Raw genomic sequence first — 26,333 nt, 5'->3', positions numbered from 1 at the left:
CTTTGAGAAAAAACCTTGAAGCTCAGGGACTTCCGGTTGTGGTAATTTTGTAATTTTCTGGGGAAAATAGAATTTTCTTCAGGCAAGAAGTTAGTTAAAATCCTTTTGGGAGCAATTGCAGGTGATTCTGTGCATTTCTTTGGGGATCTTTATTTAATTCTAATTTGGAAATTTAAAGTTGATAAAAGTGAGGTTATGTTGGTCAAAACAATAACAAATGGCGTCTGAAGTTCAGTGAGGAAAGTGAGTTTTTCGTGGGAAAATCAGTGAAAAATATGCAAGAATCACCTCAACCAACTTTCAAAAAGTCCTCTATGAGGCCCAATACCGTTGGCAGCAAGAAGCGAATGTGGAAATCGCTGAAAAAGATCCTAGCGAGTGAGAGAAACCTTCAGTGGAAAGATGCTGTAACTTGTAAGAGCTTTCCGGAAAGCCTTCTGGATGAATTTCTGAGCTGGATTTTGTTATTCCAGACTCCTCAATCAATCCACCACCTTCCTTTAAGCCTGTTAAGAAGTATTCTGATATCTCCGGACTCATAGCTCAGTATACAGACCCACAAACAAAGCTTCACTTTCACAATGCTGAAGAATTCTCCACAGTCCGGAGCCTTCCAATGGACCTAACTTCTGGATATCTGGCTCTACGAGGGGCAACGAGTATTGTAGGCTAATCAAGTACGTATCATCTCATTTATTCAATAATCTTGCAACAATAGAAATCATTAACATGGACGTGCAAAAATCACTTCACAGAAAGCTGAGACGAATTATTTGGTAACTTTATTAAAAAAGTTTATTATAAATATTTTTTCTGTGAATTTTTTTTAAGCCCGGAAAACCAACTCCAACATTGTAAAAACTCGAATTGCTCAAATACAATTCAAATAAACTTTCACCTGTTTTTTTTTTATCGATTCCCTGAATCAAATATTTAAAGAATTTCCGGGTGAAAATGTTCTTGAGGTATTTTCTCTTTTTTTATATTCTTTTCCTTCTGTTTGAAAATGAGGTGGGAAAACCTTGTGCAGTGTGCTCATTATGCCCTGTTTTATTTATTTTTATCAGTAAATAAATATTTAAAAAATTCTATTACCTTCCAAAGCATCTTTTTTTTCCTCTTACCACAAATTTGTTTAATAAATTTTTCTAGACTATTTTTTTATAGAGAAAAAAACACACAAATTTTCTTAACCTGTGAATATTTTTAAACATTTAAAAATTCTCAAAGGTGAGTGTTAGGTGAGTTTAGTTTCATTTGATTATCCTTTCATCTTTCATTGTTTTTCTTTTATCTTACAAATTTTTTCTTTATAATAAATTATGTCCTAAACGCACGAATAAAATGGAAAATTTTTCATTATCAACTATCAATAAGATAAACTCTGTTCCCAAATTGTGCAACAAACTAACAAATTTCTGTTCTTAGGAAAGGGAATGTACAAGAAATCAAAATAAAAAAGGATCATAGTGAAAAATATCTACAAAAATTCTCAAATAAATCGTGCAATTTTTTTTTTTCTAAAGAAGAATGTTTTAAAAAAATCTCTGCAGATTGAGGACAAATTTTTTCTTTTACTTTGAGGGACTGTTAAGGCACTTTCCGGAGGACTTCCTCCTCCAGAACATCAAACTAGAGCAGTCCCTCTCACTAATCGCTACGATTCGTTTGTTTTGTTTTTTTTTTTAGTCTTTAAAGCCCTTTTGAAAGAGTTTGATATGAAAGACGTCCAAAAGATTTTGGGCAGTCTCTTTATTTTTTGTTAATCCCTGGGAATCATTTCAGCCTCACTGCTTTGTTGTCATCCGTTTGGAAAAAATGTTGTAAGCACAGCCGAGTGCCCATGAAATTTCATGATTATCTATTTTCTTATACAGCTACGTAGTAAAAAAAATTAAAAAAAAAGATTAAGTAATTCCTTTCTGAAATTCTCTGAAAAAAAAAAATAAATAAATAAAATCAACTCACTTTGATCTGAGCCTGTGGCTTCAGGCCAAAGCCATCCTGCAGCAGAACAGAGATGAAGGTGAGATCTAGACACATAAAAGGTTGATCTGTGTTGGGAATCGCACAAACTTCCCGTGCTTTCGTATAGAAATCCCCAACTTTTATCTCTCCACCAAGATTTGGGTCTAAAGAAGAAAACACATCAATTGACCACGTTTATATCCTAATAAGAATTTTGGATTACAAATAGTCCTGAATTGAATTTAAATCCTACGCATTTCTGGTGAAAATCTTTGTAAAAAAATTCCCACAAAATTAAAAAGTGCATTTTTTACAAAATTATTAACAGCAGAGAAAAAAATCTTGAATTTTTAAGGTTAGGTGTGACATAACCTAAAATTAAATTGTTAAAATGGTTAAAATATAATATCAAAAGCCAAAAAACAGAAAAAAGCTTCGCAGAATGATCGAACTCGTGGGTTATATGCTATAAATCGATTCACAACCGATTTATTGAACAGATTGAATCACTGAATACATCGCCCAAAAGCAGCTTGACCTTGAAAAACTTTATTAGGAATAATTCAATGGACTTTCCAAATAAGGACTTTAAATGTCCGCTTGAAAAACCTCTAAAACATATCCAAAATTTCCAAACATCCAACATATGCAAAATAAGGAAATATTTCTAATTTTTCCTTATTAATTAAATGTTTTTATTTTTTGAACACTTAATTTTTTGAGGTTAGAATTTGATACGTTTAAAAAAAACACTTTTTAGTCCTGTGATTACCCTTGAATATAAATTTACACAAAGACTTCCTCTACACAGACGATAAAATGTGCTTTATATTTTTGAGGTTACATTTGATATAACCTCAAAGTACTTGAATTATTAAACAAAAGCGAATGAGGTCCAATAAAATTGAACCTTTTGCTAACGTTTACACTAGATTGGCCAGTATATTGGTATAAAGATCGTTTTAAGTCAGTTCTAATCAACTTCTCATTTTTTTTATAACCAAAATGGAATAGTTTACAGACTACTAACTGGTTTTGCCTTTCCATAATACACTTGATAGCGAAAAATAAATAGAATAGCGTTTTTGATTATGATTCAATATTTTTTTGAGAAGCCGTTTAAATTTATCAAAATCGTATTTCGTAAATTTGTTTCTTTTTCTTTTTAATCTAAATTTATACACTTATTAAATATTTAACGGGTTTAAAATATACGAAACCCCAGCAAGCACCAAATGCTAACCTTTTCATTTCAGCTGAAAATATTTGTATTTTCCCTGAATTTTGCTAACCTTAAACAAAAATTCGCAGTGTCCGTTCCATATATTTGGTTAGCACTTTTTGTTCGAAAATTGCTGACCGGTCAGCACATTTTTACTGATGTATTCAGCGAAAATATGCTGAACACGCACCTTTTTTCAGCTAACTCTGCTGACTTGGAACTTGAAAGTTTAGTTTCAAGATCGAACAATGAATTCATTCTTGGCCTGCTTGACCATTTAACAAAACTTTTAGGTTATGTTAAGCCTAATCTAATAATTTCAATGCAAATATATTTTAGGGCACGAATATCTTATGCGCTAAATTGATTTTTGTCAACGTCCCCCATCTTGTCCCGAACTGAAAGATATTATAGATAAGCGGTTTTCGGTAAAACTATGTCGATGAATTCAAAATACAAAATAGATGTAAATAAAAAATAGTATGTCGATGAATTCAAAATATAAAATGACTAGTGATAAACACATATAGCTTGTAGTAGCAGAGATTCCTTACAGGGGCCCTCGGAATTCGGAATACGTGCGAATTTGATTGTGACTTTTGGGAGTGAAAAATCGCTTCGAGAAAATTATTCTAGACATCAGAAATGGGTAAAATTGGTTGTTCATTTTACGTTTTAAAATGAAAGGTTGTTATCAGACAATCCAAATTATGAAGCTATTCCTATGAAAAATGAATATATATGTTTTTTAATACTTTATTGTTCTCAAATGCTCCTGCATTATCGACTTTTTTTTGTATTGGTTCCCTTCCCTACTGTTTAGTAATAATGGAGAAGAACAGAATAACTCCGCCCTTTCCATTCAAAACCATGTTTTTTGGTTTATTTCGAAAACAGTTCCTACGATATTTTTTTTATTTTCGAATAAGTTTTAGAAGTAGTCATCTATGTTCGAAAAGCGTTTGGACATCGAATTTTCGAAGATCAAAATTTAACCACATTGGAGGGCCTATTTTTCAACCGATTTGCTTAAATTTGCATATTTTTTGAAAGATCTTGAAATTTCCAACCCGGCTGCATCGGACTTAATCGGTAGTGAATCGATAATATACCCGTAAATTATGTACATTTCTCGGTTTTACTCTTTTATTTGTCCGTATGTTAGTTACTCATTTTAGACTATTTTAAAATGTGCTTTTCGGAAGCAATTTCTTATTTCAGAATGTTTTTCTTTAATTTGTCAATCAATTTAATAAGTGCTCCTGCATTATCGACTTTTCTCTGTGTTGGTTCCTCTTTCAACTGTTTTCTCCCGTCTTCTCCGTGTTCTAAAACCACCAAATAGTCGGGACATGAACCAATGCAAAAAATGTCGATAATGCAGAAGCACTTAAGAACAGTAGTGCTAAAAAATATTTTTCACTGGAACAGCACTATACAATGATCAAAAATTTATGTTAAAATTGAGATTGAACAATAAACAATGATCAGTGAAAAAATGAGTCACACCTCTTGACAGAGAATTTGTATTTCATCAGAAACCTCTAAGATTTCCACAATCCTTCCCTCAATTGAAAAGATGATTAAGAGATTCATGATTAGGCAAGTAATTTTGTTTCTCCCAAAAAAAAATTCCCATAGAATTTTTGATAGCAAGCAACGAGCTGTAAGGGGTTTTAATTGCTATCACTCTCAATTAAGCTTATCAATTATAGCTGTCTCTTGATAAGCTTCCTTCCCGCTCCAAAAATTGCACAGAGTGTAGAGGGAAATTTATGTTGCAAAAGAATGTGGTAAAAATGGTGAATTGTTTTGAAATGCGAGGCAGCTGAAAAGGAAGAAAATATTCGATCAACTCACCGACTAATCCTGTCTCAATGGCTCTCTCGAAGTAGTAACTGAAAGCGGCAATTTGATGTTGCTTCAGGGTCACCGGTTTGGGCTTCACCAGAGGCAGAACTTTATTTTTGACATTCTCCAGGCACGTCTCAAAGTCCACCTCGGGATTGTCAGCTGTGGACTTTTTGTTGTCCTTTCCGCTGATATGGAACTCCCGATTGGCATACCGGAAGAGTTTGTTGTGAACAATTGGATTGACACATTCACTCTCAATGGCTGTCTGATTGTCCGGAAGGCCACTGGTGAAGACAGCATGTCTGAGGGCATGCAGACCCAATCCCAGGTAACTGTGCGTAAACACTTTCACATGATCCGCCGCCGTGGGAACTGTATAAATGTACCCATCGAAAATGTTCTGGGAGAAATCTTTGGGAGCAAAAGTAACTTGAGTACTTCCACCACCCAAATCCAGAGCAGCCACTGTATTTTTCCCATTGAGCCGACCCAGGAGGAAATTCACCGTGAACCAGGAGAAAATCCCCTCATCCACTCCCTCCATAATCTCCACGGCATTCTCTTCAATGAGAAAGCCGGACTTTTTGAACACTTGCCGAACAGCTCTGAGCAAGCCATCGGCTTTTTTGGGATCCAACAGCCGAAGACCAGCTGTTGCTTTGAGGACGACCGGCGTTGAAGCCCAGTACGCCTCGGGAATCACATTTTTGGCCTCAAGCAGCAACTTATCAATCTGCTGAGCCCCCTGGGTGGACCAACAAAAAGGGATTAAGGGTCATCATGGGCTGTTTGACTTTATTAGAACAGGGTGCAAAAGTTATTTTTTTTTACCTCATTTGGTTTGTCTGCAAATGCCGATAAGCCCGGTTTGAGTTGTTTAAACAACTCATTGTCTAAAACTAATCTGCCGTCTGTGAGAAAAACAATTAAGTTTCTTATCTTTTTTTTCTTTTAGAAAAATTTAGGATAGGGTTGCATTAGCCACTTTTCGCCATTTGAACTTTCTTTAAACTTAAACTATTTGGCATCAACTTGTAACGATTTTATTCAAAAATATTTGGAGGTTATGTTAAATCTAACCTCAAAAAGCATAGCACGATTTATATGGAAGGTTTTCTTCTTAGTCTCCTACAGTGTATAACCATTTTAGATAAACAATTGTAATAGGTAATATTATTCGTTCTTCATTTGGAAAACTGAATGATTTATTCAGTTTGAGGTTATGTTACTCCTAACCTCAAAATAAGTATATGGCATAAATTTGATGAAGCAAAATTTTAATAAGTAAGAATTTCTTATTCTCTTGCCGTATAATGGAATTTGCGATCAAAAAATTGACAATCAGCTTTGTACTATGCTTTATTTAAAAAATAGGTTAATTAAAAAAAAATAGGTTATGTTAAGCAAAACCAAATATTTTGTGAAACAGAATCTCTAAATTCGTCGATAAGGGGACTTTCAATCATTTATTTCAACCGAAAAAAAAAGAAAATGTGGAATTAAAAATTATTTGATCCTGAAAGGAATAAAATTTTAACCTCAAACTTAAAAAAATAAAAAAATATATATTTATAAAATAAATTAGATCTAGTATTTTTTTTTATATTTGCGAAAAATATTTCAAGCTTTCGAATTATCAAGAAAATTATGCTACACTAAATATTAAAGGTTTCCTTAAAGGTTATGCCTTATATAACCCTAAATTCTGGTAATTACAAAATAATGTCTAATAAATTCTTTTAACCAACATTCTTTCAGTTCATCAAATTTGCAATCTTTGGAATTATGATAGATACACGTAACACGGACCTAGAAATTTTTTGTTTCGGTTGGTTTAAGCATAACCTGAAATATACTAAAATAATCCAATTTTAGTGAATAAGAGACCATTTCGATGTTTCTTGAAGGCGTTCTCGTATTTCTAAGACACATTCTTTTTACAAAACCCTCCGGTGTTTCTTGAACCCCTTTTCAGACACTTTTTTGCTTTTTTACAAAACCTTTTGATGTTTCTTGAACGCGTTTCCGTGTTTCTAAGACTCATTTTTGTTTTTTGTTTTTTTTACTTTTTACAAAACCTTTCGATGTTTCTTGACCGCGTTTTCGTTTTCCTAAGACACATTTTTGCTTTTTTACAAAACATTTTGATGTTTCTTGGAAGCGTTTTCATCTGTCCTGGGCGCATTTTTGTGTTTTTACAAAATGTTTCGAAATTTCGTCGGTTGGAACAACAACTGTACTAACTGCATTTGCTTTGTTTCGATTATTTCTCGCAACGCAAGTATGTTTCAAATATTTCAAATATTTTTTTTAGAAAAGTTTTCGTGTTTCTAATTGGCACGTTTCAGCAATGCTAGCCACGTTTAAAAAATTATCTTTTAGACCACATTTACGAAAAGTTTTCCAAGCGTTTCCGTATTTCCGGAAATATTTACGTTTCCTAAATCCGTTCATGTGTTACTAAAATATTTCTGTATATTTCTAAAAATATTTCTGTGTTTGAAAATGTATTTTTCGTTCCTAGAAACGTTTTTGTCTAAGGGTAATTCAATTCATTCCCATTTTTCTGGCAAGGATTTCTTCATACTTAGGTTTAGCCAGGGAGGTGACATTAGCTCTGAAAAATGCGACCGGTTTCAGTGTAAATGTTCTACTGTTTTCGTACACATTTCACGACATATCTCCAATAGGTTGCCAATTTGGGATTTTCAGTTGCCTATTTACTATTAAGTTGGTTTTTATTTTGTATTTATAATTTTTGCTAATTCAGTCTACAACGACAGAAAGCAGCTAACAAATTCAAAAGTTTTTTCGGCACGTTAGAAACATATGGGAAACATAGGAAACGTCATGCCCCTGGGTTTAGCAATGCAAAATTTACGTTTCTCGGTTTTTATGATGCAATTTTTGGTTTCGTTGGGAGTTTCGCGATGCAATTTTTGAGTTTTCGGATTTCGCAATGCAGTTCTTGGATTACTCGGACAATTAAGAAGGGCTTTTCAATATGAATTACCCTTTGCTTTTTGTGGTTCTATTCTAAAAATATTTCTGTGTTTTTTTTAATGATTCTGCGTTTCGGACACTTTCGTTTTTTTTTTTTAATTTTCAAGGGTGTCTTTGGTGCGCTTCAGTAGCTCTAAAAATATCTCCGTTTTGCATAGAAACATTTCTAATCTATTAGTTGTATTTCTACAATGAATTGTGGTGCGGCGTATAAATAATGCGGTGCGATTCCCATGAAAATTGAACATGCTTTATAGCACTTTACTGTTCCCAAGTGTTTCTGCATTATCGACTTCTCTTTATATTAGTTCTTGTTGCTACTGTTTAGTGGTTTTAGAACACGGTGAGGACTAGTGAAAACAATCGAGATAGGAACCAACACAAAGAAAATTCGATATTTCAGAAGCACTTGAAAACAGTACTGCTAAAAAAACATGTTCAACAGAAGAAAAAAATTTAGTACATGACTGCTTTTATAAGCTTTTCTGCATAATCGACTTTTCTTTATGTTGGATACTGTCATAATTGTTTTGCAGATTTAGAACATGACGAAAATTGAAAAAAGTCGAAACAGGAATCAAAACAAAGAAAAGTCGATAATGCAGAAGCACCTGAGGACAATCATGTACTAAAAAAATCTCCTTTTAATTTTTCATTGGAATAGCACCATTACAAAATTATTTAAAGAAAGATTAACAATTCTGGTTAAAAGTAGCGAAAAGTGGAGCAAATACCCTATGAACAAATTCTCACCCAGATAGCCTTTGTGGAACTCATAAGCCAGCACACGACTTCCCGTGGAGCCAGCATCGAGTATCACAGCAAATTGTTTCTCCTGGTAGCCCAATCCAACGGCTATTCCGTCAATGATGGGATGGAAGGAGTCTGTGTACATTCCTGGAACAAAAATCTCATTGAAGAGACTTCGACTCAAAGGGAAGAGGGGATTTAGCTAACCCAGCAAGAAGATGAGGATTACAACACAGAGCAGGAGGCAGATGAAGGAAAATTGTAGATCATTTTGCTGTTTGCTGGCCTTCCGACGTGGCATCGGCTTCTCGCCCTCACTGGCTTGCTGAAACATCGAGAATAAGGGGTATTACCTCTGTGGGATGGACTCTGAAAGTCTGGGCAGGGAAATTCTTTGCACCTCATCAATCAACGTGTATTTGTAGTTTTCCACCATTCTAAACTTTGTACTTCAATCACATGGACAATCCGGGAGACACTCAGGGGACAGTTTAGGGGTCAAAATAGGGCATTTTTTGCCTTTCCGGATGGTTTTTCTTCACACATTTCACTCCGCAGGGAATTTCTTTTGGGGAAATGTCAAATTTTGCACGCACACATCCACACCGCCTACTCTTCAATCAAATTTTCCGTCTCTCTGATATCAAAAACAACCACCCTTACACATACAACCGCCAAAAAAACATCTTAGAATCTCCGCGCGCGTATTGACTGACCAAAAAATCAGCCTTGGGGCATGCTGAGGAAGCTATCTGATATAATTAGAAGTACAATTGTGATGTAATTGAGCCCATTGAGGGCAATATTGACGTGAAAATCAATGGGGATCTGCCCAAGAAGCGGTCTTTCAAGGACTCTTGTGTTGATTCTCAAGCATACTTCTTTGATTTTTTTTTTAATTCTTGAACAAAGCCCGTGTGGATTCACATGGAGATTGTGCAAACAACAGGTGCTGGGTCAGGGCAATTTCACTGTTTGCCCAGGGGCTGGAAAACAGAGGATTTACTGCAGAATGTTTACCTTTCGTCGTCTCACACTTTCAGATGCCATTTCCTGCACTTGTCGTTGGGATTAAAATTAACACTAAAATTCACAGAGTTTGATAGTCAAGATTGGGACTGTGGTCAGGAGGAGGACACACACGAGCACCTACACCGAGTGTTGGGTGGCAAATGTGATGTAAAATCATGAATAGACGAAAAAATAATCAAACACCGGATGACGATTGATTTCTTTTGAGCTACGAATGTTTCATTTGTCCCCTCAGCGACGCATCGCCATCTATGAGATTATTGGAGAAATATCTCAGTTCGTCACAGATTTTTGTAAAAACTTCAGAGTCCCGTCGCGCGGTTGGTAGACTCGCGTGGATTTCATTGGGCATTTTTCTCCGATAAGCGCGGAAAAGTGTGAGAATTTACTGGGTTCTCAGTGAAGTGATCAGTGTATGTCACACCAGCATAGTGCTCAGTACTTGACCATTTTAATATAATTCCAAGGAAATCGAGGCAAACAGCGTCACTTGACTTTTATTCGCCGATCGATACGGAGCTTTTCCACAGAAATTTTTCTTTTCGACCAATTTTCCCCTCTTGCCGCACCCCAGAATTCTCTCTCTGAACCCAATTCCAAAGTGAGTCATCCTCTCAAGATTCTCCTAAACAGTGCTTCAGTGATTATCCCTTGGAGACAGGCCAGCCGGAAGATGAGCGACAGCCCCAAAGAAGGACGAAAAGTGCGTGTTTGGTGCGATGGATGGTGAGTGGAATTTTTTCAATGTCAACAGCTGATGCAATACTGAAGTTTTGTGTGGGAAATTCTCCAGTTACGACATGGTGCACTTTGGCCATGCCAATTCCCTGCGTCAGGCAAAGGCTCTCGGAGATATCCTGGTGGTTGGAGTGCACACCGATGCCGAAATTGCCAAACACAAGGGTCCACCGGTCTTCACAGAAGAAGAAAGGTAAGTGCGCATCTCCCTGTCCACATAAAATCAACTTCCTCATTCACCAAAAAACCCCGCATAGCCCCAAAACCTCCAAATGGAGAGTTCATTTCCTCCCGATCTGACCCGTGTGCCTTGTGAACATTGGCTACCAGTGGTGTGTTCCACTTTTTCCCCATGGGACCCATCATTCTGATAACCCATACATTCCTCCTCCGGCATTCTGATAACACAAAAACTGCCGGTCAGAAGGCGGCCAATTCCCTCCCAAAATGCCCCCCTTCCCTCTTCATGTGACATTGGCCAGAGAAAGAAAGAGATCAGGGAGATGGTATTACATCTCACTGATCTTGAAACTGATTGTGAAATAAATTATTTATTGTAAAAGTGATAATTGGGGCAAAATAGCAAATTTGTCGTATGATATTTTGGTGAAATTACTCAATAATCTGACCAGCAAATATCTCATGATTGAAGCCATAAATCAACACTCCCACGTGCTCCATAACAGATGATGCCTTTTAGAGCTTTGGAAAAAATCCATACCGAAGATACTCAATTACCCAGTTTTTTGTAATCGTATTTTTTACCGTCCACTGCCGTCTTGTAGATTACTCAACTCCAGGAAAAAATCGTTGAAAAGTACATGATATGAATTGCCTAGTATTGGGAGCTATAACTTATAAAATCTTCATTGAAACGCCTGAAAATAGAGTGAAAAATTGGCATCGAAAATGTTTTGCATACATCATGGCGTTTTCTTAACATATTCCAGAGATATCTCCAGCGTTTCCTGCGTTTATGCAATTTTTCAGTGCCATAGAAGTGAAATTGCGGGTCTGTTTCGATCAAGAGAATTTCATTCAAAGCGGAACTCCCTGTAGGCACGCGTTTAACCCTTTCAGTCAATGTACCAGAAATACTTGAGATATAATGTTTACATTTTGGAATTAGTTTCTCACAGATTAATAGATGATTTTTTTGAAAAGAATTTTTTTTAAATCTATTATGGGGGCGCGGGGAGCCCTGGTCAAACATACGTCTTAACGGTCACCGAATTTAAATTCTGTACATTAATTCAATAAAAACTCTATTGATATAAATAGAGTAACTATCCAAGGAAACAAATTGACAATCAGAATTCAAATCAGGAAAGAGGAAAAAAGCCAATTTTAACAAATTCGATGGGATGTCAAATTTTCCGTCCGCAATTTTGACTAAAAATTTTGCATGACTCCGCGATGCGACAAAAGAACAACGACATATATTTCCATCTCTGTCGGGCTATTTTTTCCAAGTAATTGAAGGACTAAAGTTACTAAATATCCATTCCCGACAGCAATTTGGATAATAATTGCCCAGGAATAAATAATCTAAAATCACTCAATTTGCGTATGATGTATAATACCATGGTAAGGAATGGGTTAAACGGGGTTATTTCGAAATAATCTTCAAGGAATTAAACTGGCGACTTTTGATTCGAAACATCCATTTCGAAATAAAAGTCCCCAATTGAGCTTTATTAGCCAGGTATCTTTGAAGTCTTAGAAAATGAAATGCTAGCTGTGGTTTTTTAGCTAATATAAATATTTATCAAAAGTCACATTCTTTTAAGAATTACTAGAATAAATGATTCTATAAAGAGATACATTATCCATTCGCTAAATCTAGTAAATACAAGGGTGGAATGATAACTTTTCGACGCTGTCGAATCGACAGTTATCGATAAATCCAAGTAATTCCAGTAAGGGAATTTTGTAACACTATGGAAATGCCATATGACAAATTGCATTCGAATCGCAGGACAGTTTTTTCGAAAATGTGATTCTGTAGCCGTGACATTGTCATAGCTATGACATTGTCAGAAGTCACTTATTTGGGATTTCTGGCTATTCAAATGACAATCAAATAAACTAACACGGGCTGTATTTCATTTAAAATCAATAAATCGCATTTTGGAACTCATGTGCTATGACAAAAAAGCTCGATTGACATTGTCTGGTTTCGAACTCACGTGCGATAATGCGAGAAAAATTACAGAATTCTCCTACAGATAGGCAAAATTACAACACGGTAAAGCTATTCGAGGGAATTTTATTTCGAAGAATTTTATTTCGAAAAAACTCTACCCCTGTTTGTATCAGAATTAAGTCGTGATGATAAGAATAAGATCTTCCTTTTATTAGAATAATCTTGTTTTCTGTTAGCTAGCTTTATCAGTTAAGTTTTGCGTAATCTTTTAGCGAATACAAAATTTCCTCTGAGTAAGTGTTCGAAAAATCAGGGCTAACATTTTCGAAATGATTTCGAAAGTCTGTCCTTTACGGAATTAGCTGTTATTATATTGTAAAGAAGAGGAATTTGACTCAAAAATTACAAGTTTCTTAACGTTTAAAATATATATTTTTTGAATTAGTGACTGTTCTATGCCTGATGAGTCTTGGATAATACCCCTAATGGTTCGTTTCTAAAAGATAAAATTTCTCTATCGTCTGATGTTAATTTTATTCTAAAATACAGTAGACTCTCACTCAATCGGCTCTTTTTCAATCGGGCGACAAATTTTGTTGACAATTTTCACGTTTAATTATGAAGCTAAATCGCTCAAATTCGCTGTAGTTCTTCCTATTTTATCGTGATCCTTTATAATTGAGCGCTTTTTGTGAAATTTACAAAGGCTTTGACGCTCAATTCTATCGCTAAACCGGATGACATTTTGCCCCATATTCCCGATTGAGAGAGAGTCTACTGTAGTAAGATTAATTCCAGATCATATTTCTTTCTCATTTAACTACGAAGAATTTGAATGAACTCACCCTTGTCTTTTATAAATTTCAAGTGTTTCATTTGCTATTTTACATATTTCAGTAATTATTCTATTAATAGACTTCTTGAATAACCTCGAATTATATCTGCAATATAAATCACTCTCAGATATCACGAAATCCTAAAATCCCAATTTATGCAATCAAATCTCAATGAACTTACGCGCATTCTTCTTTTTTTTTAGCTTTTATCAATCTCTCCGTAAAATTCTCCGATTGATAAGATATTTTTACATAATGAGGAACACCTTGATATATTTGTATTTTTAAATAGTGTTCTAAGGGCAGTTGCACGACAAAAAATCAATATTATTGAGTTAATAGAGAGAATGTCCTCGAAAAGTGGACTGTTGTAAATGCCATTTAAAATGTGAAATGTTAATATTTGAAATGTTGTTCTATTATTGATTGCGTTTATACGCTAAAAAATCTCTAATCAGAACTGTTCTTGAAATGAATATTTATTGGAAGCTTTTATAATGATTTTAAAGTTCTTTTAAGTATTTAAAAAAAACTACTGGTTGCCACACATTTTATTAATTACTATTGTTAATTAATTAATAAATTAAACATTTTATTAATGTCAATTAAAGTTATATACTATATTTTGATCGATTTACATAAGTTACATACCTAGAATTTGACAATATGACTATTATGCGAAAAATTATGGCAAAATGGGAACAGTCTCGGCGAAAATGGGAACAGTTCTGGCGAAAATGGGAACAGTTTCGGCGAAAATAAGAACGGTTTTAGCGAAAAAGTTAAATACGGTTAGATATAAGTTAGTTCGAAATAAATCCGTCATTTATTTAGCGAATAAATGTAGTCATTGATTTTTTTTTGCTTGTTTCCACTGTAAACTCGATAAATGGAACACTTATTTGCCCCCGCTTTTTTTTACTCTTCGCCCCACAACTTCTTATCTCACTTGTTGTCATACTTCAATGGGAAAAATTCCAGTCACAGAACATCGTATGTTTCGTGACGTCGAGGCATTATCAATTAGAAATTGTAAATTGTGTGATAGATTGAGAGGGGTTTATAGAAAGTTGTTTTTCTTTTCTTTTTATTTGTTCTGTAGGTATAAAATGATTAGGGGTATCAAATGGGTGGATGAAGTGGTCGAAGGAGCGCCCTATGTCACAAATCTTGAGACATTGGATCAACAGAATTGCGACTTTTGTGTACACGGCGGTGAGTGCATTAATGTTTGTCTTAGTGATAATGGGATTAATATTAAAAAAAAAAACAACAATTTCTTGTGTAGATGATATCACAATGACAGCAGATGGTGTAGACACATATCACTTGGTGAAAGAGGCAAAAAGATACAAGTGAGTTGATAATTTTAATTATAGAGCTATTACATTGTACACATTCAAGAAGATGAAACAAATTAAAAAATAATATGCTCATACTCAATATTGAGAAATATTTATTTTAGAACTAAGAATAATTAATTTTTGTCCCAGTAATTTTCTTGAGTAAAACAAAGAATGTTACTGTACCGTTTTTTAAGAGTTTCACACAATTTTTTTCTTGAGAAAAAATATTTTTTTTCCTTAAAAATATTTGTTTTATTCTTAATAGAAGATTATATTTCTTAAACTCAGAATTTCATAGAGCTTTTGTTAATTATAATTGGTTCGGCACACATTTTATATCAAGAAAATTTCATGAAGTCGAAATTCGAATCCCTTTCTTTCTCATACATTTTGCATAATTCTTTTTCACTTTTCTTCTTCTTATAAACATTACAGCAAATTCAATTTAACTCAGTCGCATTTGGATTGTGAGAATGAAAGGGAAGTGAATTTTGATTTCGTGAAAATTTTCCTGATCTGAAAGGTCTGCTAGAGCCACAATGAATTCTTTTTAATTTTGGTCTGGAAATCTGAAATTCCGAAAACTCCGAGATCCTGAAAAATCCGGAACATCGAAAATCCCGGAAGCCCAAAAAAACGGTATCCTAAAAACCCGGAATATTGAAAATTGCGGGATTATGAAAAACCCGGGGACACTGTAACTCCCGGTAACCCGAAAAACCCGGGTTATCGAATATTCCGGGATCTCGAAAACCCTGGAACATAGAAAATCCCGGGAATTTTTAAAACCCGGGACATCAAACATCCCGGGATCCCGAAAAATCCGGAATGTTGAAAATCTCTGGAGCCAGTAAATCCCAGGATCCTGAAAAATCCTGCACCTCGTAAATCACGGGATCCTGAAAAACTAATGACCCTGTAAATTCTGGAATCAAAAACCCGAGACATCAAAAGTCCCCGCATCCTGAAAACCCAGAATCTCGAAAATCTTTGGTCCCCGTATATCTTGGGATCCCGAAAATCCCGAAACGTTGAAAATCTAGAAATCCTGAAAACCTGGGTCCCATAAATCTTAGGATCCCGAAAAACTCGGGACATCAAAAATCTCGGGACCTTGAAAAATCCGGAACATCAAAAATCCAATATCCTGAAAAACCCGGGGACACTGTAAATCCCGATGTCCTGAAAAACCAGAGTCATAGAATACTCTGGGACCTCGAAAACCCAATAACATAGAAAATACCGTAAACCTGAAAAATCCGGAAACCCATAAGCCCCGGGATCTCGAAAAATTCTGTACATCTAATATCCCAAGATCCCAAAAAACCCAGAATGCGGAAAATTTCTGGAGCACTTAAATACCGAGATCCTGAAAAACACAGGACCCCGTAAATCCCGGAATCCTGAGAAACCCAGGACCCCGTAAATCCCGGAATCCCGAAAAACTCGGTACATTAAAAATCCCTGTATCCCGAAAAACCCGGAATTCCGAAAATCTCGGGACCATGTAAATCCCGAGATCCCGAAAAACCTGGAACATCGATAATCCCAAAATCCTGAAAACCCCGGGACCCCGTGAATTCCGGAATCTCGAAAAACCCGGAACATCGAAAATCCCAGGACGAAAATTCTAATCAAGATTATGAGGTAAATCTGCAAGGGTTTTTATTCGGATTTTGGGATAATTTACTTCCAATCTAAATTAACTGCTTTACGTTTAGACCTTGCACTTACTAAGGTTATAGCCATGTGAATCACTTCCCAATAAAAATATCACATAGTCTAAGTGTCTAGTTTAGTTCTTAATTAACTTTCACGTGCTTGAAATTTTTGTGGGACAAGTGGGACAGATTAAATTCAGTCCCAATTGATTTTAACTGTGAACTGGATTGGACTTGTCGTTTATAACACTGAGAAAAAACCGGGGGTGCGATCAACTTTTTTTCCTCATAACTTTAACACTTTTTATGTGTAAAAATATATCAACATTTTTTAATGTTAATTTTACACCTTCTTAAGGGTAAAATTAACATGAAAAAGGGTAACTTTAACCCCTAATACACCTAAAAAGGGTAATATTTACACCGATTTCGGATCAATACTGCAGGGTAAAATTAACATTTCCGGAATGTTATTTTAACTTTTCGGGATTCCTCTCATTGAATCGATTCAATAATCGACACATAAAAACTTCATGGAACTATGTTTTTTCACGTTTTCTGCCGATTTTTTGGACAGACCGGTTATTGCTAAGCCGGCGAGAGTCGCAACTAAAATAATTTACAAACTTCAAGCGTTTCTCAATGTAATAGCTCTATTAGGTTTGGGAATTAGGGTCGAATGCAAATTTAAGATTTTCTATTGAAGGGAAGTCTCACGTACTGCTGGAATATCAACAACTGATCTCGTAGGCCGGATGCTCCTTATGACGAGGAATCACTTCCGACAGGGCAACGATGAATACTCCATAGAAAAAGAAGGTAAGATAAATGAATCTCTTTCACATTTAATTTTTCAAGTTCATCAAACAATTGGGAGTTAATTATCTAACTGGCAATTGCGTGCAAATTGTTTTGCAATTGATGAACTTTGCAACGTGTTTTTTTCTCTCTTTTTTTCGCATGTTTACAAAAGTAAATAATTTCAAGAAATCTCTTTAGTCAATTGAGGTTTGACTTGTCTTCGTTGTTGAATTTCAATCAATTTGCTCTTTAACATTTGCCTTGTTTAGTTTTTTTCATTTATTTTAGAATTTTCGCCTCAATTGACCCAATAAAAGACTTTTTTTTTTCAAATTAGAAATTGAAGCCACTTGAATTCATCATGTTCCTTATTTTTTTTTATTTCTATGTGAACAAAAAAAACTATTGAACTCTTTTATGGGATGGAAAAATTGAATCTGTGGGATGAATTGAAAAAAACAAAAAGAAATAGAGACCTTCAAGAAATTATTTGAGAAATATAACATTTCTGATGAAATAGGTTCCTCCCGAATGGGTCAGGATCACTCAGCTAGAAGTCCATGGACAGGATGCAGTCAATTTCTGCCCACAACACAGAAAATTATTCAGTTTAGTGATGGGAAAGCACCAAAACCCGACGATAAAATTGTAAGTTGATTATTTGTCCATCAAGAATAATTGACCTAATGCAAGAAATATTTGATTGACTTTCTCCTAAATTGGAATTTTCAAGCGATTTCTATTGATTTACTGCTTTTGTGATAAGAAAATTCCTCCAATTGAAACAAGAAAGCGATTCTCATTGAAATTTTCCCGTTTTTTTATTTTGCAAAGAATGAATTGCTTCTTCCGCGTTTCCGTAAAAAAAATTAACATTAAGATTGTGATGTTTTTTTAATGATGCGATTTGCGCTGTTTCATGATCAAGGTTAACAGATCCTGCACAGAAAATTAGTCGCACTCGTTATTTATTTAATTTCAATAAATCACACGAATGTACTTTAGAATTTGTTATAGAATATGGTAATTATTTGTATGATTTTTCATAGTAATTTTTCAAAGTCAGATTTTAAAAAGGCTCTGGCGAGTGTATTTCTTATCCGATTTTAGCAAATTATGCGCCATTGGAAAGGTCTTGGAATCCCCGGCAAGTCCCAACCGGTTCTAAGAAATTTATGAACCGAAACTACTTTTTCCCTGTAATTTGATTGTTCGAAATTTGACTATCTTGCTCCGAAGCCATTTTAGATGAATTAAAGAAATCAATTCAAAATTCAAATCGGTTTTATTCCGGTAAATACAGGAATAAAACGTGGCGGAATATTGAATCACGTGTGGATAGTGGATAATACTTTTCCCCAGGAAATTTGACAGATAGAGAATTTTATTGATCTTAACGAATTTTTTTCTATTTATTTTGAATACAGTAGTCTCTCTCTCAATTGGGCATTTGGGGCAAAATGTCATCCGATTTATCCATAGATTTGGGCGTCAAAGAATGAACGATTTCCTGCTAAATTTGTTGGAAATATTACCGTGATAAACGTGATACTAATATTTCACACAATAATTGTAGTAATTTGTTTCACAGTGAAAAATTACTAAGATTATCATATTATTTTGATAATTCATGTAGAAATTCAAATTGTTTTTTACGGTAATCGTTGTAAAATGCAACTTTTGGTTAAAAAATGAACTATTTCCTGCTATATTCGTTGGAAATATTACCATGATAATCGTGATCCTAATATTTCACACGATAATTGTAGTAATTTGTTTCACAATGGAAAATTACTACGATTGTCTTTTTATTTTGATAATTCATGTAGAAATTCATATTGTTTTTTACGATAATCGTTGTAAAATTCAATTTACGTTTAATAAAATTAATGTTTTTCTACGATAATCGAGAGAAATATTATTACGATTATCAATTTAAATTGATAATGGGGAAGGAACCAGCTTATGAACAAAAAACTGGGGTGGACCTCAATCTGTCCGCGAGGAGCTATTCCTAAACACGTCTGTATTTGAAGTATTTGATGGTCCGCGAAGAAGAGGAGTCAGCCAAGCAGAGCATGTCTATTCGTTACTAAATAGTCCTGAGAAGGAGACTATTGTTTCGAAAGAGCGGGAATTTTGCCAATGTAGAGCTTTTGTTACTTATGTTGTGCTTTATTGCTTCTACAGTTGTTTTTAGGATAATCGTTGTAAAATTTAATTTGCCGTTAGAAAATGAATGTTTTTCTATTATGATGATCGTTAGAAACATTATCACATAATCACGATAATAAAATTTCAGTCGATAATCGTAATAATTTATTTGACAGTAGCAGATTACTAAGATTAAGAAACACTAAGAAAATTTCATATAGTTGTTATGATAATCATTGTAAAATTCAAGGTTTGTTAAAAATGGCGTTTTCCTTTGACAATTGTGGGAAAAATTACAAAGATAATAGTTTTACTAAATTACGCAATAACAAAAGTAATTAGTTTCGCACTAGGCGATTACTACGATTATCATTTTACTATGACAACTGATGTAGAAAATTTTAAATTATTTTTACGATAATAGTTGTAAAATTCAAATTTTAGTTACAAAGTAAACTTTTTCCTAAGATACTCATTGAAAATAATTACTACGATAATTGTGGTACTAAAATTTCACACGATATTCGTAGTAATTTTTTCACCATGCTAGATTACTACGTTTGTCGTTTTATTTTGATAATTCTTTTAAAGATTTTTAATTATGGTTATTACGATATTCTCGATCTGCGATAGTAGCAGTAATTTATGTCACAGTGAAATATTACTACGATTATCGTCTTTATTTACAAATTAATTAGAAAATGTTGTTTTTACTATAATCGTTGTAAAATTCAATTTTTGCTTTAAAGATAAACTTTGCTGTGATAATCGTGGTAAATATTACTACGATTATTCGTAGTAATTTTTGACAGTGTAGAACATAAAACCCAGAACATAATTTTTATCTTAAGCGCGCAAACATTTCTGTGCATGAACTGTAAATTTCCAGTTTTCAAAAATTATGACTCAACAGAAAAGAGTCTCGCTTTTGAAGCAACTTCCTACTGACTAATTTAAATTTTCAAAATTCTTGACCTTTCTGCAATAATTTCTGCAGGTTTATGTGGCTGGAGCCTTTGATTTGTTCCACGTGGGCCACTTGGACTTCCTGGAGAAGGCCAAGGAGAAGGGTGACTATTTAATTGTGGGTCTGCATACAGATCCTGTGGTCAATGAGTACAAGGGCAGCAACTATCCCATTATGAATCTCCACGAGCGCGTTCTCAGTGTTCTGGCGTGCAAATATGTGAATGAAGTGGTGATTGGGGCACCCTATGATGTCACCAAGGAACTCATGGAGCACTTCAATGTGAGCGTTGTGTGCCATGGACAGACACCAATTGCTCTCGGTGAGGGTCAATTGGATCCCTATGCCGTGCCCAAGATGATGGGTAAATTTTTCCTCTTGGACTCTGGTAAGTCAAAGATTTTTTTCTCTGTGCATTTTGTTTTGGGAGCTTTGAGGGATTTTTTGTAGCATTCTAAAATGAGACGCAATTGATATAGTGTTACATTGTATATTGTGTCCGTGGCTCAATGATGGTCTGTATCTCAACAAGTGTCTCACTTCAGGGACTATTTATAGCAGAAAAAAAATCATCTGAGGAAAAACATACACAAGAAAATGCTGGGAAATCAATTCTCTTTGAGTAATTGAAACATAAAAAAATTTCTATAAAATATTGGATATATTGAAGTTTTAAGATAAATTCTGCAAGGACACTAAGGATTTCGGTCGATTTTTCATTTTTCAGTTTGTCTATAATAAGCCTAGAGACCAAATGGTAAGAGATATCGTCTTCTGGTCTTCGGTGACCCTTCATAAATTGCTATTTTTTGCACAAACTTTATTCACTTTATTCTCATTTTCTATTACTCCTAAGCAATTTTGAGCGATCTTTTGAGTGATTTATGAATCGGTTAAAATCGGCTGTGAACCGACCGACAAACGGTAAAATATTGTGATGCATCTTAAAGAATTCTTACTATCTCTTTAGCGTCCTTAGCACATCATCTGTCTGCACTAGGGTGCTTTTTTTTACTCTAGAGTGTAAAAAAAATATAACTGAAAAACAAAAGCATTGTCCGAAATTTAACAAGGTTCCACTATATTTTATATTTTGGAAACTTTGAATTTGTCACATTTTGCCCCAGGTTTCCCTAGTCATTCATTGAAGGGTGATAAACATTCTCGGTCAGTACATTACCAAATTGGTCAGTGAAAGAAAAGTTAGCATAACTTCTTAATTTTCCCATTACCTAGAATCCCTGCCTAGAATATTTAAATAATTTTACTTACTAAATTATTGCTCAAACGACCCAAACGGCTGCAATTTTCAGTTAAAACAAAACAGATGGTACAGCGTCTCAGCTTTACAGAATACTCACACTTACGAGATAGAGCTATCCGTAAATTACCTTTTTGTATGTTTTTTTTATGTACAGTAGACTCTCTCTCAATCGGGAATATGGGGCGAAATGTCATCCGGTTTATCGATAGATTTGGGCGTCAAAGCCTCTGTAAATTCCATAAAAAGCGCTCAATTATAAAGAATCACGATGAAATAAGAAGAACTACAGCGAATTTGAGCAAATTTGCTTCAAAATCAAACGTGAAAATTGTCAACAAAATTTTTCATCCGATTGAAAAAGATCCGATTGAGCGAGAGTCTACTGTAGTGGAAAAAACATGGAAAACCCTGTGGAATGATAGTGGAATTTTCCATAGGATTTCTCAAGTTTATCCCGCGGCCGGACGATTCACGTTTGATTTTCCATTTAAATGTTCCGTGGAGTTCCGCGGAATTTAACGGTGGAATTCCAGTGGACCATACTTGAAATTCCATGGGAAGCTGTGATTCCAATGGAATTTCCGACTCCAAATTCCATGGAAAACTTCCTGGAATTTTATCGTCAAATTCCGCAGATTATTGCAATTTGTACTGCAGTTTTTCACTGGAATTTCCGGTGGAATTTTGAAGATTTTTTTTGGATTTTTTCATTGAAGAGCGGAAGTTGATATCACAAATTTGAGCACCATTGTCTTACCGTTTAAGCTCCAGGACAATTTGGAAAAGGCAGATTATATCCCCATAGCAAACTTCCGCGGAAATTCCATTGGAAATTTTGCGTCAAATTCCGTGGAATTTGGACGCTAAATTTTTTCGCAACGTCTTCTATGGAATTTTTCCATGGAAATTTTGACCAACATACAATGGAAATCCAGTGTCACTTTCTAGTGGAAGTCCATGGAAGGTTTATATGGAAAATTAAACGTAAAACGTCCGCGGATTCCACTGGAATTTTCCATGGAATATTCCAGAAGTTTTCCTATGAATTTTCCATGGATTTTCCGCCCCCTTTTTTGTAGGAATAACTCCGTGGAATAACTCCACGGATAATTCCACTGCCTTTTCATACAGTTTTCTAAGAAAATTCCACACGTTTGTTTTTTCGTTTTACCGCTCGAAAATGTTTGTGGCGCTACAAATTAGATAAATTATTTTGCTCGTAAATTTTATGCAAAGATCTTAGTGATTTCTGTGTTACATATAATATTATGAATTATGCGACGCTGCGTTTTGTGTAGATAATAGTGAAGTGATAACATTAAACAGACTGCGGACCTAAAATTATGCGTCTTTTTATTTCATGGAATGTATTTTTGTAGGAAAATAATTTTTTGTACGATAGCTTTTTCTTTCCTAAAGTTTAAATTCGTTATCGCTGATTTAATAAAACATATCAAAATCCTCGTGAAATTTAGTATTTTTTTAATACAGGGAAATGAAAATATGAGATGTATGTGACAGCTTCATTTGTACTCTCTACAGTGCCCGCTTTCTAATCCGGATCGGCATAATCCGGACGAGTTATCGACGGTTACATTTAAAATAATTTTGAGGTCTTGTATGCATGTGTCTTGAGCAATGAAAATGAATTATCCTGTGATGTTTTTGTTTAATAATTGAAGTATAATAGTTAGCAGAGAATTCTCTATTTGTGTCTTTTTAATCTTCTTTAAAACTTTTATTTTAATTCTACAAAAAAATCTTGTATTATATTTTCGAGACATTGAACAAATTCAAAAAATCCATCCGGATTACGAAGCGGATATCTGTCATATTGTCTCCCAATCATCCGGATAACGAAGCGGGCACTGTATTTTCTTTGGTGGAAAAATCCATGATCAATCCACGTAAATTTCCTGGGAAATATTCTACACAAACATTCCACTATAAATCCATGGGAATTTCCTTGGAAACCATGGAGAATTTCCGTGGAATTTACCAAGGAAAAATACTGGAAAATTCCGAGGAATTTTTTCTTGTGATTCCTTATTCCGCTTTCTTTTGCTATGAGGATTAATACTGCTCTCTCTTTGAGTTCGAGCAGTAAAAATTATCGTTCTTGAAATGCATCTTCATCAAGCATTTTATGTTTTTATAATATCATTCATTCTCAGATGGATTGAAGATGATTAATCCTTTAAGGACGATTGGAACACCGGTGTCCCATAAAGAAAATAAGTTTTCCTGACTACCTAATGTTATTTGTTTTAATGTTTATACATAATTCCAAAGTAGAAGATTAGGTGAATCTAGGATATTTTTTGCAAGTCTCCAGATATTTGCTATAAAGTAAATATTTAAGCATAAAAATGACGTATTTTTAAATTCTAATATTGAAAAATTATTTTAATTTTTTTTATGCTTACAATTTTTTTTAAGCAAAACCGTTTTGGAAAAAGAAACTGCAATACTCAAACATAATATTTTTCATTAGAGTGAAAAATCTATAACAACATAATATTTTTCATTAGAGTCAGAAAAAATACTTAAATTTTTAGGCTATTTTTGTTCCTATGGCCTCGTAGAGGTAAAAAATGCACCGAACCAGACTCTGTTGGATAGTCCAATGTCAGATATAAGACGTTTCATTAATTTTGTTTATCGCTTAAATTTTTATTGTTGATTTTCGGTCCGTAAAAAGTGTCTCGTCGTTAAAGGGTTAAAAGGCTCTATTGCAGAAGAAGCCCATAATTAAATTTGTGGCCATGAGTCTGGAAATGGCTCAAAAAAGTGTTCACTAATGGCCAAGTCGTAAGCTAAAACAGGCCTATCACTGATTTTTATTACAGGGAATTCCATGACAACGGAAAAGATTGTAGAACGCATTATAAAGCATCGTCTGGAGTATGAGCAGAGGAATAACAAAAAGGAGAAGAAGGAATTAGAGGCTTATGAGGCATCACAGAAGCTAAAAATGACTCAGAAATCAGGCTAAAATTATTGAACCCTCCACTCACCACGAGAGATTCTTGTTCTTTTTCTTCTTCCTCAAAAAACAAAAGGATGAGTGCTGAGGATCTAACAAAAAAATATTCCCTGTTTTTTTTTTATTTAAAAGATATTTTTGTACAAATTTTTTAATTGTTAATTTCTGACAAAATTCCAGAGTTATGCTAATGTTTTTTTTTTAGAAGAGATATTTTTATATATTGGAGAAATTCTAAATGGAATTTATCATTGAATGTTTTTTTTCTGTTTGTAATTATTAAATAATGAGATTGATGTAAATTTTATGATATGAATCTTTTTGAAGAGGAAACCTCTGTGGATAAGCTTTTTTTGTGTTGTTGCTTCTGAAGACCCCTTCTAAAACCATCTCTTTGATATTTAAATGTGAATTTTGATATCTTTCATGACTGAATTGATACCAAAGCTCGAAGGTAGAGAGCCAGATTTTTTTTTTTTGTGAAATTATTCTTGTAAAATTAATATTAAGAAATATAATTGTGTATCACAAGTAAAAAATATTCCAATGTTGATGAAATATTAAGAAAAAAATAAATTTTTTGGCACCAATTTGTTGTTTGGGAGTTTTTTAATGAATTCATGGATTTACAGAGAGTGAGAAAAATTGGGCAGGATTCTTATTCGAGGAGCTCATCTCCTTCGGTGACTTCCTTGAGGTCGAGTAGTTCAAGGCTTCCGCTGCCTCTCGTTTCACTCTTGACGATTTCATCGACAGCTCGAAAGTGACCAGGATCGATGAGGCAGACAATGGAGAGGGTTCCACCTGTCCAGTCTTCCTGCTCAATTGTTGGGGCAAGTTGAGTAACTTTCTCCCGGACTTTCCGGGCTTCCTTTCCACTTGCCACAACCTTGAGGCGCATCCTGGCTCGTTCAATGGGTATACTCTCCTTCAGCAGGGAGATCACTTCCAGTGCCTGTTGCTTGCTGTTCCTGTTGGGCTTCACGGAGAAGTGAACATCCCTCATGGCTTTTTCGATCATTGAAACGGGATAGGGCCTCTTCGTGTCCGGATTGATGCATTTGTCTGTAACTATTGTGGCTATATCCTTAAAGAGAGAATCCAAGTGACTGTGCCTCTCCTTGTCGGAGATCTGTAGCTCTCCCTGGGCCAGAATACGCCGGCAAATCTCTGTTTGATCATCTGTTTCGAATGCCTTCACTAAATCTTCCTTTTTAGCCACTTGCCCCTTTGAGACATTCGTGAAGATTGTATGTGTCTGTAGCACCTCATCGATATCCTTCTCCCTGATCAACAAAATCCCCAATAAGTTCCCGCCAAAAACCCCAAAAGCCATCCTGAAAATCTCCGCATCAGAACATTCCAGAAATACTCACACATTATTCCTCCAGGATATTACTTTGTTTTTGTAGCAGGCAATCTCAAATCTCTTGCCTGCCTTCTTCATCCTCACCACTGCAACATTTGTCAGGCGTATCTGGTTAGTTGGTGTGAATATTTTAGCCATTTCACTCAATTTTTTCACGGAAAAACAATCCCAATCGCACGTGAATTTCACAATATTTTTGTTTTTCTTCCCCCTCCTCGATCGCAGAGCCCTCTTGC

The 26,333-nt window shown here is 34.7% G+C and overlaps 4 protein-coding genes across 5 annotated transcripts; 2 read left to right on the top strand and 2 right to left on the bottom strand.

Moving 5' to 3' along the window:
- The first annotated feature begins 7 nt into the window (after positions 1–7).
- Positions 8–897, top strand: LOC129806261 (INO80 complex subunit C). Its single transcript, XM_055854727.1, has 2 exons — positions 8–414; positions 474–897. The coding sequence occupies exons 1-2, from the start codon at positions 276–278 to the stop codon at positions 671–673; spliced, it is 339 nt and encodes a 112-aa protein (XP_055710702.1). The 5' UTR covers positions 8–275; the 3' UTR covers positions 674–897.
- Positions 679–9,884, bottom strand: LOC129806254 (ectonucleoside triphosphate diphosphohydrolase 5). Of its 2 annotated transcripts, none has more exons than XM_055854718.1 (7): positions 9,818–9,884; positions 9,005–9,122; positions 8,801–8,944; positions 5,876–5,955; positions 5,051–5,789; positions 1,969–2,132; positions 679–1,877 (listed from the first exon to the last, which is right to left on the bottom strand). In XM_055854718.1, the coding sequence occupies exons 1-7, from the start codon at positions 9,845–9,847 to the stop codon at positions 1,788–1,790; spliced, it is 1,365 nt and encodes a 454-aa protein (XP_055710693.1). In that variant the 5' UTR covers positions 9,848–9,884; the 3' UTR covers positions 679–1,787. The 2 variants fall into 2 exon arrangements, with proteins under 2 accessions (XP_055710693.1, XP_055710692.1); XM_055854717.1 differs by lacking the exon at positions 9,818–9,884 and adding an exon at positions 9,198–9,743.
- Positions 9,885–10,034: 150 nt separating this feature from the next.
- LOC129806256 (ethanolamine-phosphate cytidylyltransferase) lies at positions 10,035–25,318 on the top strand. The gene is made up of 8 exons (XM_055854720.1): positions 10,035–10,555; positions 10,623–10,760; positions 14,652–14,764; positions 14,838–14,904; positions 17,263–17,375; positions 17,878–18,005; positions 20,509–20,866; positions 24,592–25,318. Exons 1-8 carry the CDS (start codon positions 10,503–10,505, stop codon positions 24,735–24,737), a joined length of 1,116 nt encoding a protein of 371 aa, XP_055710695.1. The 5' UTR covers positions 10,035–10,502; the 3' UTR covers positions 24,738–25,318.
- LOC129806258 (ribosome maturation protein SBDS) lies at positions 24,862–26,314 on the bottom strand. The gene is made up of 2 exons (XM_055854723.1): positions 26,105–26,314; positions 24,862–26,014 (listed from the first exon to the last, which is right to left on the bottom strand). The coding sequence occupies exons 1-2, from the start codon at positions 26,233–26,235 to the stop codon at positions 25,387–25,389; spliced, it is 759 nt and encodes a 252-aa protein (XP_055710698.1). The 5' UTR covers positions 26,236–26,314; the 3' UTR covers positions 24,862–25,386.
- Between the last annotated feature and the right edge of the window lie 19 nt (positions 26,315–26,333).

Source organism: Phlebotomus papatasi, chromosome 3, assembly GCF_024763615.1.
Source record: "Phlebotomus papatasi isolate M1 chromosome 3, Ppap_2.1, whole genome shotgun sequence".
NCBI classification, from domain to species: Eukaryota; Metazoa; Arthropoda; class Insecta; order Diptera; family Psychodidae; genus Phlebotomus; species Phlebotomus papatasi.
This window is presented reverse-complemented; position numbering and strand designations above follow the sequence as displayed.

Bases quoted from the DNA above. Each gene is read 5' to 3' on its own strand.
- LOC129806254 (XM_055854717.1), bottom strand. From the start codon at position 9,233: ATGGTGGAAAACTACAAATACACGTTGATTGATGAG. The intron at 9,123-9,197 runs GTGCAAAGAATT...TCGATGTTTCAG, and splicing joins AATACACGTTGATTGATGAG to CAAGCCAGTGAGGGCGAGAA. The intron at 2,133-5,050 runs GTGAGTTGATCG...TTTCTTCTTTAG, and splicing joins CATTGAGACAGGATTAGTCG to ACCCAAATCTTGGTGGAGAG.
- LOC129806256 (XM_055854720.1), top strand. From the start codon at position 10,503: ATGAGCGACAGCCCCAAAGAAGGACGAAAAGTGCGTGTTTGGTGCGAT. The intron at 14,765-14,837 runs GTGAGTGCATTA...TTTCTTGTGTAG, and splicing joins CGACTTTTGTGTACACGGCG to ATGATATCACAATGACAGCA. The intron at 14,905-17,262 runs GTGAGTTGATAA...TTTCTATTGAAG, and splicing joins AAAGAGGCAAAAAGATACAA to GGAAGTCTCACGTACTGCTG.
- LOC129806258 (XM_055854723.1), bottom strand. From the start codon at position 26,235: ATGGCTAAAATATTCACACCAACTAACCAGATACGCCTGACAAATGTT. The intron at 26,015-26,104 runs GTGAGTATTTCT...TTTGTTGATCAG, and splicing joins ATATCCTGGAGGAATAATGT to GGAGAAGGATATCGATGAGG.
- LOC129806261 (XM_055854727.1), top strand. From the start codon at position 276: ATGCAAGAATCACCTCAACCAACTTTCAAAAAGTCCTCTATGAGGCCC. The intron at 415-473 runs GTAAGAGCTTTC...TTGTTATTCCAG, and splicing joins GTGGAAAGATGCTGTAACTT to ACTCCTCAATCAATCCACCA.